This window comes from Vitis riparia, chromosome 7 (genome assembly GCF_004353265.1).
Source record: "Vitis riparia cultivar Riparia Gloire de Montpellier isolate 1030 chromosome 7, EGFV_Vit.rip_1.0, whole genome shotgun sequence".
Classification (NCBI taxonomy): Eukaryota; Viridiplantae; Streptophyta; class Magnoliopsida; order Vitales; family Vitaceae; genus Vitis; species Vitis riparia.
Window position 1 is genome coordinate 17,424,961 of NC_048437.1, and position 15,321 is coordinate 17,440,281.

Genomic DNA, 15,321 nt, shown 5'->3' on the forward strand with positions numbered 1-15,321 from the left:
TATGGATCAGTGTACTTACGTGCTGGTGATCTTTCAACAGCATTAGAATATTACGTATAAGCAGCTGCAGCAAAGGGAGGTGGACAGTTGTAATGAAATGGAAGAGACAATATAGATCAGCAATGGCAGAAAAATCTGGTGCTGAAGCAACTCCTCACTGAATTGTTATCAAGGGATGGTGGGATTTATCTTTTACTTGGTCCGAGAGGTGCTGGAGGAGAAGGTGAACGGGTTCGTCTTTTGACCGACGTAAAAGCAAGACAACAACTTCTACTTGAAACTTTTCGCCAATGTCAGGATGCTGGGCTGTATGATCGATTTATAGAAATTCAGAAAAGAATTGCGGCATTTTCAATGGCATTGGAAACAATTAATAAGTACCTCTCCGAAGCAGTTTGCGCTTTGGCTCGTGATAAATTGGATGGTGGGAGCCGAACTGCTGGGCTAATTCAGTCTGGCAACGAGATCCTGGAGATATATAAATATTATCCCGAAGTCAGTCTTCAAGAGTAGAAGTATCTTTTGACGCCTGGTTCCTTTAAAAAGAGTATTGAACAATTTCGGTAAGCTTTGGAGATCTCATCTAAAAATGTATCCGCATACTATAGTCTTGCTTCTGGGCTGCTTGTGTATGGAGATGAAAATTGAGTGTACAGTTGAATCAGTCCCTGCAGCTCCTTCAACTGCTAGTTTGGGTCGTGGTATCCGAAGCTTACGCCAAGCGTCACAGGCAGTGGTGCAAACTGACAGCAATAAGATACAGCAATCTATAGAATCCCTGATGTACATTGAGTGCTTCCACATCAAAGAGCTGTGGCCACCTCAAAGAGGGTCTTCATCAAGTTATCAAACAAATTCTACTGAAGATTCTGCTTCTTCAGATCCATGAGGGATATTTTGGCATTGCTTGAAGGAGTATTGTTGGAAAAGCAAGTGGTAGTAACGTGTTCAAATCTGGGTGTTCTATTGGCCACAGTGTTATCTCTTATTCCCATGATTTGTTCATTTGAATGGCGGAGCTTATTGCTTCCTGTTTTACCAAGGAAGATGTTCGATTTTCTTGGTGCCCCTGTTCCTTTCATTGTAGGCATGCAAAAAATAAAATATATGATTTGAGGATGAAGAGCTCATGATCAGATAAGCAATAAGTTTGAAAGACATCAGGATCTTCACCCCATTCTGTAATTGGTGCACGCATGGGCAGTAGGCTTGAGGTCATCACTGGTCTTTAATAAAAAAAAGAAAAAGGATGTTAGATGGGCAGCAGCTCAAGAAAAAAAAAATGAGTTCCTATAAGCTCCAGAAAATTAGAAACTGATTTTCATGATGGTACAACGACAAAAAAAAAAAAGAACATGAAACTTATAATGGATATGACAGCAGAAGTCAGGGCACAAATCAAATGAGAGTGGGAAACGAAAGAGCTAGGATCGGGAATTTACCTGGTTTTCAAAATTGCAATTCTGAAATGAGAAGGACCAATGCTTCTAGAAGTATTAGGCTTGATATTGAAGAGCACCATCACAACTTGAAATCAAAAAATGTACTTGGAGAAAGCTCTATGAAAAACCTGATATTCAGAGTCGCGATTGGTCAGTTACTGCTACCTGTTACAGAGACGCAACAATAATTTGGCCAGATAGTGGAAATCCCCAAAATTAGTTGGCTGTATTGGCGACATATGATGAGTTCCTCGCTCTGCACCACTGTGTAAGAAGTTTAGTTGTTAAAGAATCTTTCCCTGACGCTTGGGAGGACCTCTATTTATTGCTTGAAAAGAACAGGTTATTCAATCCACAGGCAGAGTTTGAAGATACTGAAGACATTATGCATATTGATGGACAGTTCCATCATTGGAATTGGTGATGAGTCCACATAAGGTTCAGACAGTATTGCTGAAGTCGTAGTTACCGTCTTTCAAAGAAATACGAGGAGAACAGCTCTTCAAGAACAGTTTTTGTACAGCTTATAATGATCAACATGGTACTGAAGGCAACAACAGTTTGATCTGGTATGGATATTTGATAGATGTCTGAGGGTTTATTGAAGATACAAAGAAAAATCTACATCAGATTTCAGCTTTTGAATTCGCTCCAGAAACTCGCAAAGGCTTCAAGAGTACAGAGATGAAGTTATTTTGACATCCAAGCTCCAACACCTTGTTTTTTTTTCGAGCTTTCGGGATTGTCATATTGAAGAAGAAAGAATGCTGATCTATGAATACGTGCCCAATGAATACCTGGACTATTTTTGTTTTATTTTTTACCAGAAAAGAAGTGCTACATTGGCTTGGCAAATGATGCTTTAAGATTGTCATGGGAGTTGTAAGAGGATTTCTTCTCCAGCAATACGTTACTTGACAGTGAGCTGTACCCCAACATTTCAAATTTTTGACATGACAAGAGCTTTCGAGAAAGATCAAACTGAAGCAAAAACAAAACAATATTTATATAAGCTCCAGAGTATATAGTTGATGGAAACCTTTCAGTAAGATATGATGTTCTTAATTTTAGTAAGCTTTTGTTAGAGACTCTAAGTGGCGAAAAGAATGCAGGGTTGTCATCCAGGCCATTACAACAATCTTACGGGGCTTGTAGCTTCAGGCATGGCTGCGTCGGAATGAAAACAAGGCCTTTTGCTGATGGATGTATCTAAAGGATTCATGTGTGGTCTCAATCACTATTCAGGTGGCCTTATTATATGTCCAAAGCAGACTGGCTAAGAATGCTTCCTGCAGTTCACGTGTCGGGTAACGAGGAAGCGGTGTTGCTGCAATCTAAACAGCCATATTTCTTTATAGAAAGTCGTTCCACTAATGGTAATGAACCTGCTGTAGATGCGCACTCCAACACCGAACCCCCTTCATCATGACTTAAGGAAGATCCGGAGATAGAATATCCTATTGAAATTGATTTTAATCAACCTGCACAGAAGTGGAAATGTGTCAACAGCATTCAATAATAAGGAGACTCAAATGTGGGATTCTGGTTGGAATTGTGAACGTGTGAAAAGTCTGAGTTATGGGGTACTTGGTATTCAAAAATATGTGAGAGACTGAAGGCTTTCATAAAGGCACTTACAAGCAAGAAGATTCTGAAGCTGTATATTTGGAAGCTCCAATTTTTGAGGCTCTGCTTCATTTCATATGCTAGGATTCATTACCTAACATAGAAGAGTCCTTCTACTTTAAGGGGCTTAGTATCTGCTCAACAGATTGGTACAGTCTAGGTAGGTTCAGGCAGTGATACGAGCTTAATCTCTGCCAAGATACTGCCATAAATTCTGTAGCAACTACCTTAGCTTATGATCAGAATAGCACCATTGTTCCCAGCTAAAAGCTGGATGTCATAAATTTGTTGAACCCTTTGAAGAACTATGGCAAACGCTAAACAGAGCAACAGGCTGTATTTAGAGAGGATTGGTTCTGTAGAGACATTGAGGATCTTCAAAAGCGTTATCAAGCTGGTGAACGTCGACATGAGGGGTCAATCACTCAAGTTCCAGAATCTACTAGGTCGCTTTTATGGCAGATTGAGGTAAAAAGTTGAAAGGCTTAATTAATCGAAAGCTAGCAGAATGCAGGAAACCTCTCAATGCAGAAAATTGGAAATTCCGAACCTTCTATTTAGTATTTGACTTTTGTTGAGGAGAATCCAGTTGAGCTTACAAATCAAGATATCTTCTAAGTTGAAGCATTTTGACAGTTGTACACTTTTGCAGTGAATTGGTCCCTTCTATCCGGAATCTCTCGGCTTCACCTCATGGCAACCTTGCTATACACACCTTCTCCTCTATTCACTTCTTTGATTGGGAACTTACTGTTTTAAATTGAATTTTTGAACCATTGTTCGACTAAACATTCCCGGCTTTGAAAAATTCATCTTAGGTCCTTTCTAGGTATAAAATCCATATTCTAACACACTCTTACTGTCATTTTTCTTTTGGCATGCATTTTCATTATTTTATTTGATTTTCAATCGATTTTCTTCATTTTTCTCGGTTTTCTCAAGCATGAATAAAATTCATGATTCCAAACAATGGAATTCATAGAATCAACTCATGCGAAATTAATTAGGGCTTTGGTGGGGGCCCGACATTCATAACACTCACTTCAATACTGTTTGCTGGATATGATGATTTTTTATTCTTCTTGATGAAATACTTGAATTCATTTTATATCTATTGTTGAGATACCCTTGTTCCCATAGACGTGTGGATGCCTGCTAATCAGGTACGCTCTCTTTACCTCCCAAACTCTAGAATTCTATGAATATGTATGTTATCATGAACCATGACCATGTTTGATGCTATAATTGATTACCTTGATGCTTGTTTGATCATCTTTGATAAAATACATATAATGTGTCACATTTCCAAACTAATCTCTTATGTTTTATGATAGCGCTTGAGAAGCCGTTCAGGTACGCACTTTGACTCCCTCTTATGGTTGGTTTTCTTGTTAGGCATACAATATCCGAAATCACCTAGCTTACTTAGGTATCCATAATTAATTGATTAATGGCCACACTTCCCTTAACTTTGTTAGTAGAGACCTTTATAGGGCTTAGAGGGGTGCTACCTCCTAGAGGTACCTTCCCAATAAGTAACCTGATCCCCGAACCTAGACTCAGGTTTCCCAAAGACATGCTTTTTCCAAAACTATGGAGTCACTTTTTAGGGTTTTTCTTTCTTGTTTTATTTTCCCTTTAAAATAAAAATAAAATAGGTGGCGACTCCAACTTTTCTAAAATTAATTTTTCACAAATAAAAAGCGAGTCTCGCCGATCGAGTGGGGACGCACGTGAAAAATGCGGGTCCACAATACCTTAACAGTGAATTGAGCGCTAAAATGAGGAACATGGTTAGCTCAATAATAGGAGTAAAATCATTCCATGTATTCACGAGGAAACACAATCAATCAAATATCAAACAAGCAATATCGAAGAGAATATCATGAATGTCGGGCCCCCACCAATGCCCAAATTGCTTTTGCATGAATGGATTCAATTAGTCCCATTATTTGGAACCATGAAATTTGTTCATGCTTATTAAAAATCATGAAAACTATTAAAAACCAAAGAAAATAACAAAAAGGCATGTCTAAATCAAATATGGCAACAAGTTTATTAAAAAAAGGATTTTAGAGACCTGAAAAAAGTCTAAGGATGAATTTTTGGAAGTTGGGATTATTTGTACGACGAAAAGGTTTTTGAAAACCTAATTTAAAAAGTGTAAATTCACATAAAAATAAAATAGGAGCATAAGGAGGATGATGGTGACAAATTGTAGAGTGTTTCAATGAATACCAATTTAGCCAGGAGCTCACTTTCTAGAAACTGCACTATCTTCGCTTGTTTCCTCAACTCTTCTAGATATTCTTGTGTTTGAGCCCAAGTTGTTGTTATTAACTGTAACTCTGCTTCTTTTCATGTAGGATTGTAGAGTCTTATTTCTCTATTTCAATAGCAGCCAACTTTGAAAGAATAATAGCTTCATTGAGCTCTGAGACATGCTTTAGAAGCTCAGTTGTCTTGCTTCTTCCCATAGTCTTAATTGATGCAAGAGATATTAGGACAACGGCTAATGCATTGTTGGTGGTTGTGTGAAGAGACCTCTGTGTATTGCAGGCATGATTGGAAAAGAACTAATCGTATTCATTTCTGGGTCCATGTTCACTGGGTTTGTGTGTATAATTTTGATCAACTTGGGTTGCATCAAAACCATTCTTGACATCTCCAATTATGGCAAGAGTGGCACCTAACGAAAAAATCAGAGCCAAAAGGTCCTTGTGCAGCCCGGAAATTCAGCTTCTTTATTTGCTTCCAGACCACAGGAAAGTGACATTTGAATGTCTGTCACATCCCTAGATAGAGATGTTTGATAGAGTTAGGTTTGCCATGAGTAAAGAGGTCTCATTGCCATAAAATGATTGGGAACATCACCAAATTTAGGCTCTAATGTATCAATACTGAGAGAAAGTGCATTACTAGTCCTTTTTGCAAAAGTGGCTTCCTTATTTGCCGTAGAACTAGAGGAAGTACGGTCTGGATCAAATTTTGTCCTTCTGAATATGAGCCTAATCATCTGGGTCAACATTGCCTTTGATGCCGCTTGGTTTATAAGACTTTTGAGAATAGTGCTATCAGATGACGAGTTATCAACTCAACTGCATATCGTATTCAGAATGCCTATGAACAGTGGTGCATTCTTACAAGTAATCAGATGCTTCATTATTTAACTGATAAATATAGTTGGAAATAGGACAACTTCTTATCCTAAGTAACACTTCTAGAAAAAGTTCAGGCTCCTGTAATTATCTACTTCTTCACATCTTCAAACAACCACAAAGTTAATTCTTCTAATTTGCCTTCATTTAATATAAAAGCCACTATAACATGTTTAGAAGAAAAATCCACTACCACAAAGCTAACACTATCATCCTCATTATTGCTGCCAGTATACATGCAGTACCAAACTTGTGGAAAAAGAATAACAGTGAGGAATGTAAACATTATTCATAAGGGTCTATTATGAAACTAGGTAAATCTTCCCTGTGAGCCAAGAATCGGAACGGATCACCTTTGGTTGCAACTTGAGCCTAGTAAAATCTAGCCAAATCAGAAGTAATGAAAGGTTGAAAGAAGAAGTACAACCAAAAATTCAGCCATAAACTATTTTGTAAGTTCTAGTTTAAGCACGTGGTTCCAAAGTAATGAGTCACATTTACTTGGTATTTTGGAGGACTTGAGAGGTGAAACCAAGTTGGATGGCTTCCTGTACTAGTCTCTACACTAGGGTAAGGCGTCACTGCAAAGTGCTTTCTACAACAAATAAAACTCCAAATGATTAAAAGCACATTTCCTTTCCAAGTTAAAGTATCAATATCATAGAATTTGTTAAAGGCTTCATCAAAATAGTAGTGGCAGGCTAAAAGGTCCTTCAAATTCCATTTTCTTTTGCCTTTTGCACTTAGGATTTCCAGGATATTCTTTTTTTTTGGGTTTGGAAGCCTTTATTTGCACCATTTGAAACAAATCTATTGCAGTAGCTTTAGTATCTAGGGATAAAGTTTTTTGAAAAATGGGAATTTTTTTTATGGGAGAAGGATTTTGAAAACCTACTTAAGACATATAAGTTCACACAAAAATAAGAGAGGTGTAAATGGAGGAGGACACAGGTGGCAGAAAGTGAAGAGTGAATCAAGAACCGAATTGAGAGACCATTGTAGATACTGTTGAACCATGATGGCTGGCTATAATGCATGTTGTCAAAGAACTCTAGCCCCAGACAGCTTGATTTAACATTTTCTATTCCATGTGACTGTACCTTTCGAATTTAATGTGCAAACCTCTAGTTCTTCAACCAAAATCCTCACTTCCGACTTAATTTGATGGTCTGTGGTTGTACTTAAAGGGAAGATGGGCAGGGAGTGGCATGAAAGTGGAACTGAAAAGATGATTTGAATCATTCTAGAAAAGATGATGGTATCATCTGATTTATATACTTCTCAAGGAGAGGGTATATCAGATAAGGTTGCTTGTATGTATCCACTCGATCAAGAACATCGCCATGAAGAACTTGAGTAACAAGTTGCCATCTATTGGATTTTCGTTGCCATTATCTCAAAAGGCCTTGAGCATTTTTCATTTTATTAAAGGTTGTCCCCACTACATATTGGTCAAAAACAAATTTGTGACCATCAGGACCGTCAATTGAAGTCAAGTAGTTGAAGACAGTCCATGTGCTACTCTTTCAAATAACGAGGCTCTATGAGAGCTATAGTGTTAACTCCTTCATCCTTCTTTTCTTCCATGTCACGCCTGGCTATGTCAAGGTAAAAAAAGGTTGGTGACCTGATTCTATTGATGATGGCTTCTCAAGATTCAATGCTTCCTTGTCATGGGTCACAAGAACCGATCCATGAGGAACCCATGAAAATAATAGTAATGACATAACCCGACTGCCTCTCGACATGCTTCACATTTTCTACAATTAATAGGAAACCACCTTCTGGTCTTCAAACCAAGTAGTCTTCTTGTTTTTGCATGTGTTGGCCTATAAATTAAATTTTGTACCCACTGAGCATTATAGAACCTCAATTTTGTCCTTCGACACTTGCATTTATCTTAGGAGTGTCACATGCACCCAATTTTTTCCTTATGGCATTGCCATGGCCCCCTTTTGGGCTTGATCAGTTTTCAAGCCTTGTGTAAGTTCATCTGTGGTCCAATGTAGTGTGAGTGTGTAGATCATTTTGGAGTGCAGTCATGGCCAATTCCCTAGTTGTTCACATCATGCTAAAGGAAGGAAGTGAGGTCTCCCCAAAACTTTAGTTCAATTGGAGATCATAGGAGTAGGTTCGAATACGGGGCATTCCACCTTGTTTTTAGTCATATCTCCCTCATCCAAACTCATAATCACGTATCATTTTTTTTTTATGGACTCCTTGTTCTTCAAGGAGTATTCTGTCAAAATTTCAATTTTTTTCTCAACCGGCTCGACCTGTCCCCAAAGCTTCAGTTTAGTTGGAGCTCATAAGAGTAGGTTCGAATAAGGGGCACTTCGCCTTGTTTTTAGTCATATCTCCCTCATCTGAACTCGGAATCGCGTACCATTTTTTTTATGGACTCCTTATTCTTCAAGGAATATTTTGTAAAAATTTCAATTTTTTTCTCAACCGGCTCAACCGGCCCCCAAAGCTTCAGTTCAGTTGGAGTTCATAAGAGCGGGTTCGAATACGGAGCACTTGGGCTTGTTTCGATCATATCTCCCTCATCCGAACTCAGAATCACACACCATTTTTTTTATGGACTCCTTGTTCTTCAAGAAATATTCTATCATCAAATTGTTTCTCAACAGGCTCGACCAGTCCCCAAAGTTTCAATTCATCTAGAGTTCATTGGAGCATGTCTGAATTCGGAGCACTTGGGTTTGTTTCGATCATATCTCCCTCATCCGAACTCAAAATCGTGTACCATTTTTTTATGGACTCCTTATTCTTCAAGGAATATTCTGTCAAAATTTCAAATTTTTTCTCAACTGGCTTAACCGGTTCTTTGGGCCAACTTGTATAGAGCACTGATTTTGGTGATTTGGGAGCCCAAATCCTACATGGTTCGGACCCATAAGCTCCATATCGGTCTTGGGCAATATTTTAGGTCCATTTTAGGCCTTAGTTTGGGTTATTTGCAGCCCACCATGAATCCATATGGATTCTTGGTGGTGAAGCAAGGGAGTAAATGTGGAGAGAGTAGCTCACCTCATGGACTGTGAAGAGTGTTTATGGAGTTGGTTTCCGAGGTTGATGGGGGCACTTTCTAGAGTTGAAGGAGGGAAAAATGAAGGTGGAAGTGGGAAGAGCAAGAGTTCTAGTATAAAAAGCCAGAATGGAAAGAGAGAATGACCTTTCCTTTGCATTTTTTTCTGGGGGGAAAAAACTATGTCCAAGTTTAGTGAGGGAAAAGAACAGAGTGTGGAGAAGCTTTTGAGCATTTGAGAAAGTTCTGGGTGCACGTGAAGTGAGCAAAAAGAGAAGGGAGTAAGGAACTCTTGATTGGTTAGGACTTAAAGGAAAGGCGGCCTTGAAGCCAAGCAGATTTCTACTTGAGGGGAAAACAATCTAGTAATCTTTATGGATGCTCTTGATATGTAACTGTTGCATGGTTTCATTTTTTATGTTTGCTGTGGATGTCTCATTTTGGGTTGGTTCTGATCAAGAATGGGGGTGGGTGGAGGAGTGACCTACTTTTGATGTATGAGTAATAGGGCCACTGCCTTCATTAGTTTTGGTTTTGGTTGTAGGTCATTGTGACCTCCTGATTGTTAAGGGAAGGGTTCTTATGGCCTTGTAGCTTTGGATTGAGGAACTTCTTAGATGCTAGATTCAGGTGGCTATGTTTGTATGGGCATTTCTACCACTTGGTTTCTCTTGAAACCTCCCTTGCTTGGTATTGAGAAAGGGTCTCCATGACCTTCTTTGTTTTTTTAATTTGGGGATACCCATCAATAATTTCGACTTAAACCCTAGGTCTTATGGCTACATTTAGAGGTTCCATATGGATGAAACTTCGGTTTGCTTCTTGGTGATTACAGTAGCTACATTGGGGGGGCTTTAGGTGGCTGAATTTTAGTTGGATTCATAGGCTATAGGAGGCTGAAATTTCAGTTTGTTCCATGGGATTTAAGTAGTTGTAGGTGGGAGGCTTCAGGTGAATGAAATTTCAGTTTGGTTTTAGGGGATTTAGGTGGCCGCATGTGAATGTCCATGTGGCCAAATTTTCAGTTGGGTTTCTTGAGTTCAGGGGGGCTACATTGTTGGTTGATTAATGAGCTCTGTGGCCTTAGTTTTAATAAGGTTGGGTGGCTCAGGTTTGGCCTTCTACAAGGAACACGTTGCATTGTTTCAGTCGGTTCTCCCTCATCTGGGCTCAGAATTGAGCGTCATTTTTTTTTTTTTTTTTTGGATTTCTTATTATTTGAGGAATCTAATGGTAAAGTTTCAGAATTTTTCTCAATTGGTTGAATTGGTTGGGAACTAGTTCAACAGGTTCTGCTGGGCAGCCCCGTTTTATAAACACTGCATTTTTTCGGTTGGTTCTCCCTCATCCGGGCTCGGAATTGAGTGCCATTTTTTTTTTTTTTTGGATTCCTTATTCTTCGAGGAATCTTTTGGTAAAGTTTTCAGAATTTTTATCAATCTTTTGAACTGGTTGGGAACCGGTTCAACAGGTTCTACTAGGCAACCCCAATTTTAGCATGTTTTGACCCTCATTTTTGTTGTGGCTTGAGCCCTTAGGCTCCAAGGCACTTGTGGGCCACCTTTAGGGTTAGAGTTCGGTTTGGTTAGATTTCATGTGAGCCCACTTCATGGATGGGAAGAATGTGGGTTAAGCGAGCATGGTTTGATTTGATGGAATTTAGAGGAATGTGTGCAAAAGAAAGCAAGTCATTTATTTCATTTCGACCTGTTTCCCTCCCTTTTGGGTATGAGATTTGATGTTTGATTGAGACTGCATGTTTTATGCTTGTATTACTGATTCGCGCAAATTGATCCAGTCGGGTCATTTAATCAAAAACATTTATAAAACCTATGACCCCATACTAGTGTAGCAAAGCTACTATAGTGTAGTGGCTCTAGGGTCGAACTCTGGGATGGGTTTTCATTCTACCAGTGATATACTCATGATTAGAAATTAAATTTAATGATTTCCTTTATCAAAAACTTAAAGCTTAAAAAGAAAATAAAATTTGTTTTGAAAGTATTTGAAACTAAATTAACATAAACTAATTAAAAATGGAAGAAAGAAAGTTTCTCGGAGCTAAGGATTGCTAGGATCAAGTTTAGAATGCAAAGTGGAAAATTCCGGATTTTTCTCCTCGCATTGGGGATTTAACCTATAGTTATTTCCCGAACCGGTATAGGTTTAACAATGAAGATTTAATCCATAAAAATCAATAGAAATGGTAGTCAAGGTCCATTAATGGCTTTAGACACTATATAGGTCTTCACCTTGAACCACTTTCCAATGGCTCGTACATGATAACTAATGGACTAATATGGATCTAGCAATAAGCATCCATAAAGACCTGAAGCTTACCATGTATTGGCCATTCAAAGTGATTCTAAGGGATTTAAAGCAAAACTTTGGATTAAAAAGCCATTTATGAACTTCAACTACCTGAATTTAATGCACGAGCATTTTCCACCTTTTCATCTGGACTTTTCACCTAGCTTCCTTCACTCCAAGAAACCAAGATTTTAGCCTCTCATCCTCTGAGAAAAAATCCTCAGAGGTTGTTTGGCTTCCAAGAAAGAGAAAATAGTAACGAGAAAATAGAAAATAAGAGTGCTCTGTATATTGCTAAGTGTTAAGCTTAACACTCGGGTTACATGTCTTCAAGAGGTGATTTCCACCCCTTATATAGTTTTTACAAAAGCAAAGCTTTTCATTGGCTTGATACAAGGAGAAGAAAGGAAATTACATCAAAAGAAACTTAAGAAAATATCTAAAGTGGAGTCGGCAAAAACAGAGGAGATTTCGCACCACGCATGGGGTGTGCGAAATTTTCGCACACCTGGAGCAGTTTTCTTCCGAAGGTCATAACTTCCTCGTTTCAGCTCCAAATCATACACGGTTTGAAGCGTTGGATTCTTGACTTCTTGAGCTTTGAAACGGTATATAGTATGTAGAAAATGGACTTCGGGAAGTGCTCCAAAAGTGCCAAAGAACACTGAAGCTGCTGTCCTCAGATTTCCTCCTTGCTTCTCTTTGCTTTTCTTTGCTTTTCTTCTTTGGTTGGCTTGTCTTAATGATCCAAAAAGATGTCAAAACACTAAAACTAGCCACAAATATGATTAGAGGTCATTGATAGGTCCTTAACATGCCAATTGGAATAAAGGTGAAGAATTACTACACAAAAGTGCTTAAAACATAATGACTTAAAGGTGTAAAATGGCACTTTTGGGTAGTAATCACTCCCCCCAACTGACACATTGCTCGTCCCTGAGCAATGAAGGAGAGAAAAAGAAAGAAAAATAGATAATAATAATTCACAAAATCATGTTGATCACTCCAAAAAATAATCAAGTGGCATGATTGGATCAAACTCTCACATGGCAAGTCAAAGATATAAAACTCAATCATCAACAAGAGTTATCAAATAACTTACCAATCACAACTTGCAAAGAGTGGGCATTATGCAAATTTGAGTATCAAAATAATTTCCACTCCCAAAGGATCAATACTTAATCTTCCACAAAAAATCTAAGTGTTAAGGTGTTTAACTTCCAGTTATAGTATGTCAAACTATATTCTCCCCCCAACTAAGGTTTTTCTCTAACTTTAGCAACACTACTCATATATAAAAGGCTAAGAACGCACCCCTTTTCTTTTTCTTTTTCTTTTTTTTTTTATTTTTTTATTTTTTTATTTATATATATATATATATACTTCACCCATCCACCCATGTAACGAGCATTGAGGTCGGTGAACTCCCAACCAGTAAAGGCTTAGGGCACCAGGCTTTAAAGATTTTCACCATATACCCCTCGGACCTTGCTCGGGTTTCAAAGCAAGTGAAGCAAAAATTATTTTCATAAGACACATTGGCCTTTTATAAGGTGTCCCAACACTAATAGAATGAAGTCAATGGCACCAAGTCGAAAATTTCCTAAGTTTAGGGGGTGAGAAAGTTTTCCATCTTATAACTGGAGTCTAATGTGTTCAGTGTGTGAAAAGATTAGAGTAGAAGACTTAAGATTGAAAACAAAAGGAGCTTCAACAATTTATCAACTTTAATAAGCATAATACAAACTCTGAGACTATGGCAATAAGATAAGAATTTAATTTCTCCCATTTACTTTTGAGAATTTATCTTTGAGAAAACAAAGAGAGTTTGCAAAAAATTTTGTTAGCAAAATAATTTAACCAACAATTCAACAACTTACTTCCTCAATTCTCCCCCCAACTAGGACGAACATTGTCCCCAATGTTCCAAAAACAAACGATAATATAAGGGAGGAAGTGATACCTCCTGATAGTAAGGGACTCTGAATGAACAGGAGAAACCACATGTTGCATAAGAAAAGAAAAATCATAAGAGTGCTGAATAGAGGAAATAAAATGGAAGCTAAAATACACAAAAAGAGAAGATGTCTATATAAACTGAGAGAGTACAATATACAAAATAAACATGGAGTACATCCAATCCCAGTATAATAGTGGTCCAAAATATATAAGACATCTAAACACGTAGCATATAGATACAAAAAAGGAGAGGAGTGATCGTATGATCAAGTGGTAGGCTCCTCTGGTGGATAGGAGGGGTCCTCCGCTGCAACTGTGGAAGGAACCTCTATAGGTGGAACTGGTGGTGAAAGACCGAGATGCTGCTGAATCTCTCGGAGAATGAGAGTCTGCTGGTCCTGCTGAAGCTGGAAGTGGTCCATGCGCTCCATAATGGCTGTCTGAGTAGTGGTCAAAGTCTGGAAAGAAGCAAGCAAGGCACGATACTCGGCACCAAGGTTAGTAATGGACGACTCTGATGTAGGAGGAACAGCAGGTGGGGCATCAGATGATGCGGCCTCGGGTACTGGCTATGGAGGCTCTGAAGTGGACGGAGCAGGAGGGACTTCCCTTGGCTCGAGAAGTTCTGGGAACTGGCGATGGAGCCATATCTAAGTCCATTGGTCAAGAGAGAAGGTCTCTCGACAATGGCGGCGAGGCTCAGAATGAGGGTCTGCAGTAAAACCCATATGCGCCAAAACATGGCATAGCAGCCGAGGGAAAAGTAAAGGAATGGAGTCTGCCCGCGCAAGATGCCGCTTATGCACCTTCTCCTCAAAATGGAGGAGAGCGGCCATAATCAAATGATGAGGGCCAAAGTAGTAGCCCTCATAGATACGAAATAATGCCTCCAAAATGGCCCCTCGCCTCTGCACTTTATGCTGAAGAGGAAAAAGATTGGCGCGAAGCACCACATCGACTAAGAGCATCTCTGGTGGAAGATCTCTCCTCAAAATGGTCCTCTGGGAAGATGTCCCTCGAGATAGGCTACGAACCATGTCCCACTCAGAAAGTGGGGCCCATCGTCTAAATGCAGCGGGATCTGCCGGTGCATAAGGGATATGGAAAGCATCGGCAATCTGTCTAGCCCCCAAAATACCCTGGCGTCCATCAATGGTAAAAAGGAGCGAGGCTGGTATCGGGATGCCACGAGTAGTCATAGACTGGTAAAAGTCTAGAGCTACTCGAGGATAGAAGAACTGGGGCAAAGTCATAAAGGGTACAAGATGGTACCTCTCAAGTAGGCGGTATGAATCCCGCAACTCAGGCTGCTGTCGCATCAGAGAGTGATCAAAATATGTCTCGACATGAAAGTCTCTCGATCGGCAATCGGAGTTGCCCTCAATGGGCGAGCTGGGTCTAGGGCGCCTGGCAGAAGAAGGCTGAGGTGCTCTGGAGGACTCTCCTGGCTCTGTAGTCTTCGCTTTCTTTAAAGGAGGACTCCGAGGTGGAATTTGTGTAGGGGCCACAGACGTGGCGGATGCTCTCCTCGTATGGTATCTGCTCTGAGGTGCCGAATCAGGTAAAAATGAGGGCGCATCAAGTGGGGCCCGCACAGGGGCGGCTCTCTGACTGCTCTGGGAAGCTGAAGTAGATCCTCCTCGGGTCTTGGGCATGATGAAAGGAGGCTCAGAGGCTCAGAATTATAGAAGGTAGGGGTGGAGAGTCTAAGATTTTCGCACAGGGGGATTAGGTGTGCGAAATTTTCGCACAGGGGGGGGGGGGGTGTGCGAATTTCGCACACCTCAAAAGGGGT

General features: G+C 39.6%; 1 protein-coding gene across 1 annotated transcript in view; it reads left to right on the forward strand.

Moving 5' to 3' along the window:
* Window positions 1–637: 637 nt before the first annotated feature.
* Window positions 638–15,321, forward strand: part of LOC117918104 (pentatricopeptide repeat-containing protein At5g48730, chloroplastic-like) — a 36,815-nt gene continuing 22,131 nt past the window's right edge. Inside the window, exons 1-3 of the mRNA XM_034834629.1 lie at window positions 638–783; window positions 2,688–2,818; window positions 3,394–3,536. Of these exons, the coding sequence (XP_034690520.1) occupies window positions 638–783; window positions 2,688–2,818; window positions 3,394–3,536 (420 nt within the window). The remainder of the gene's footprint in view (window positions 784–2,687; window positions 2,819–3,393; window positions 3,537–15,321) is intronic.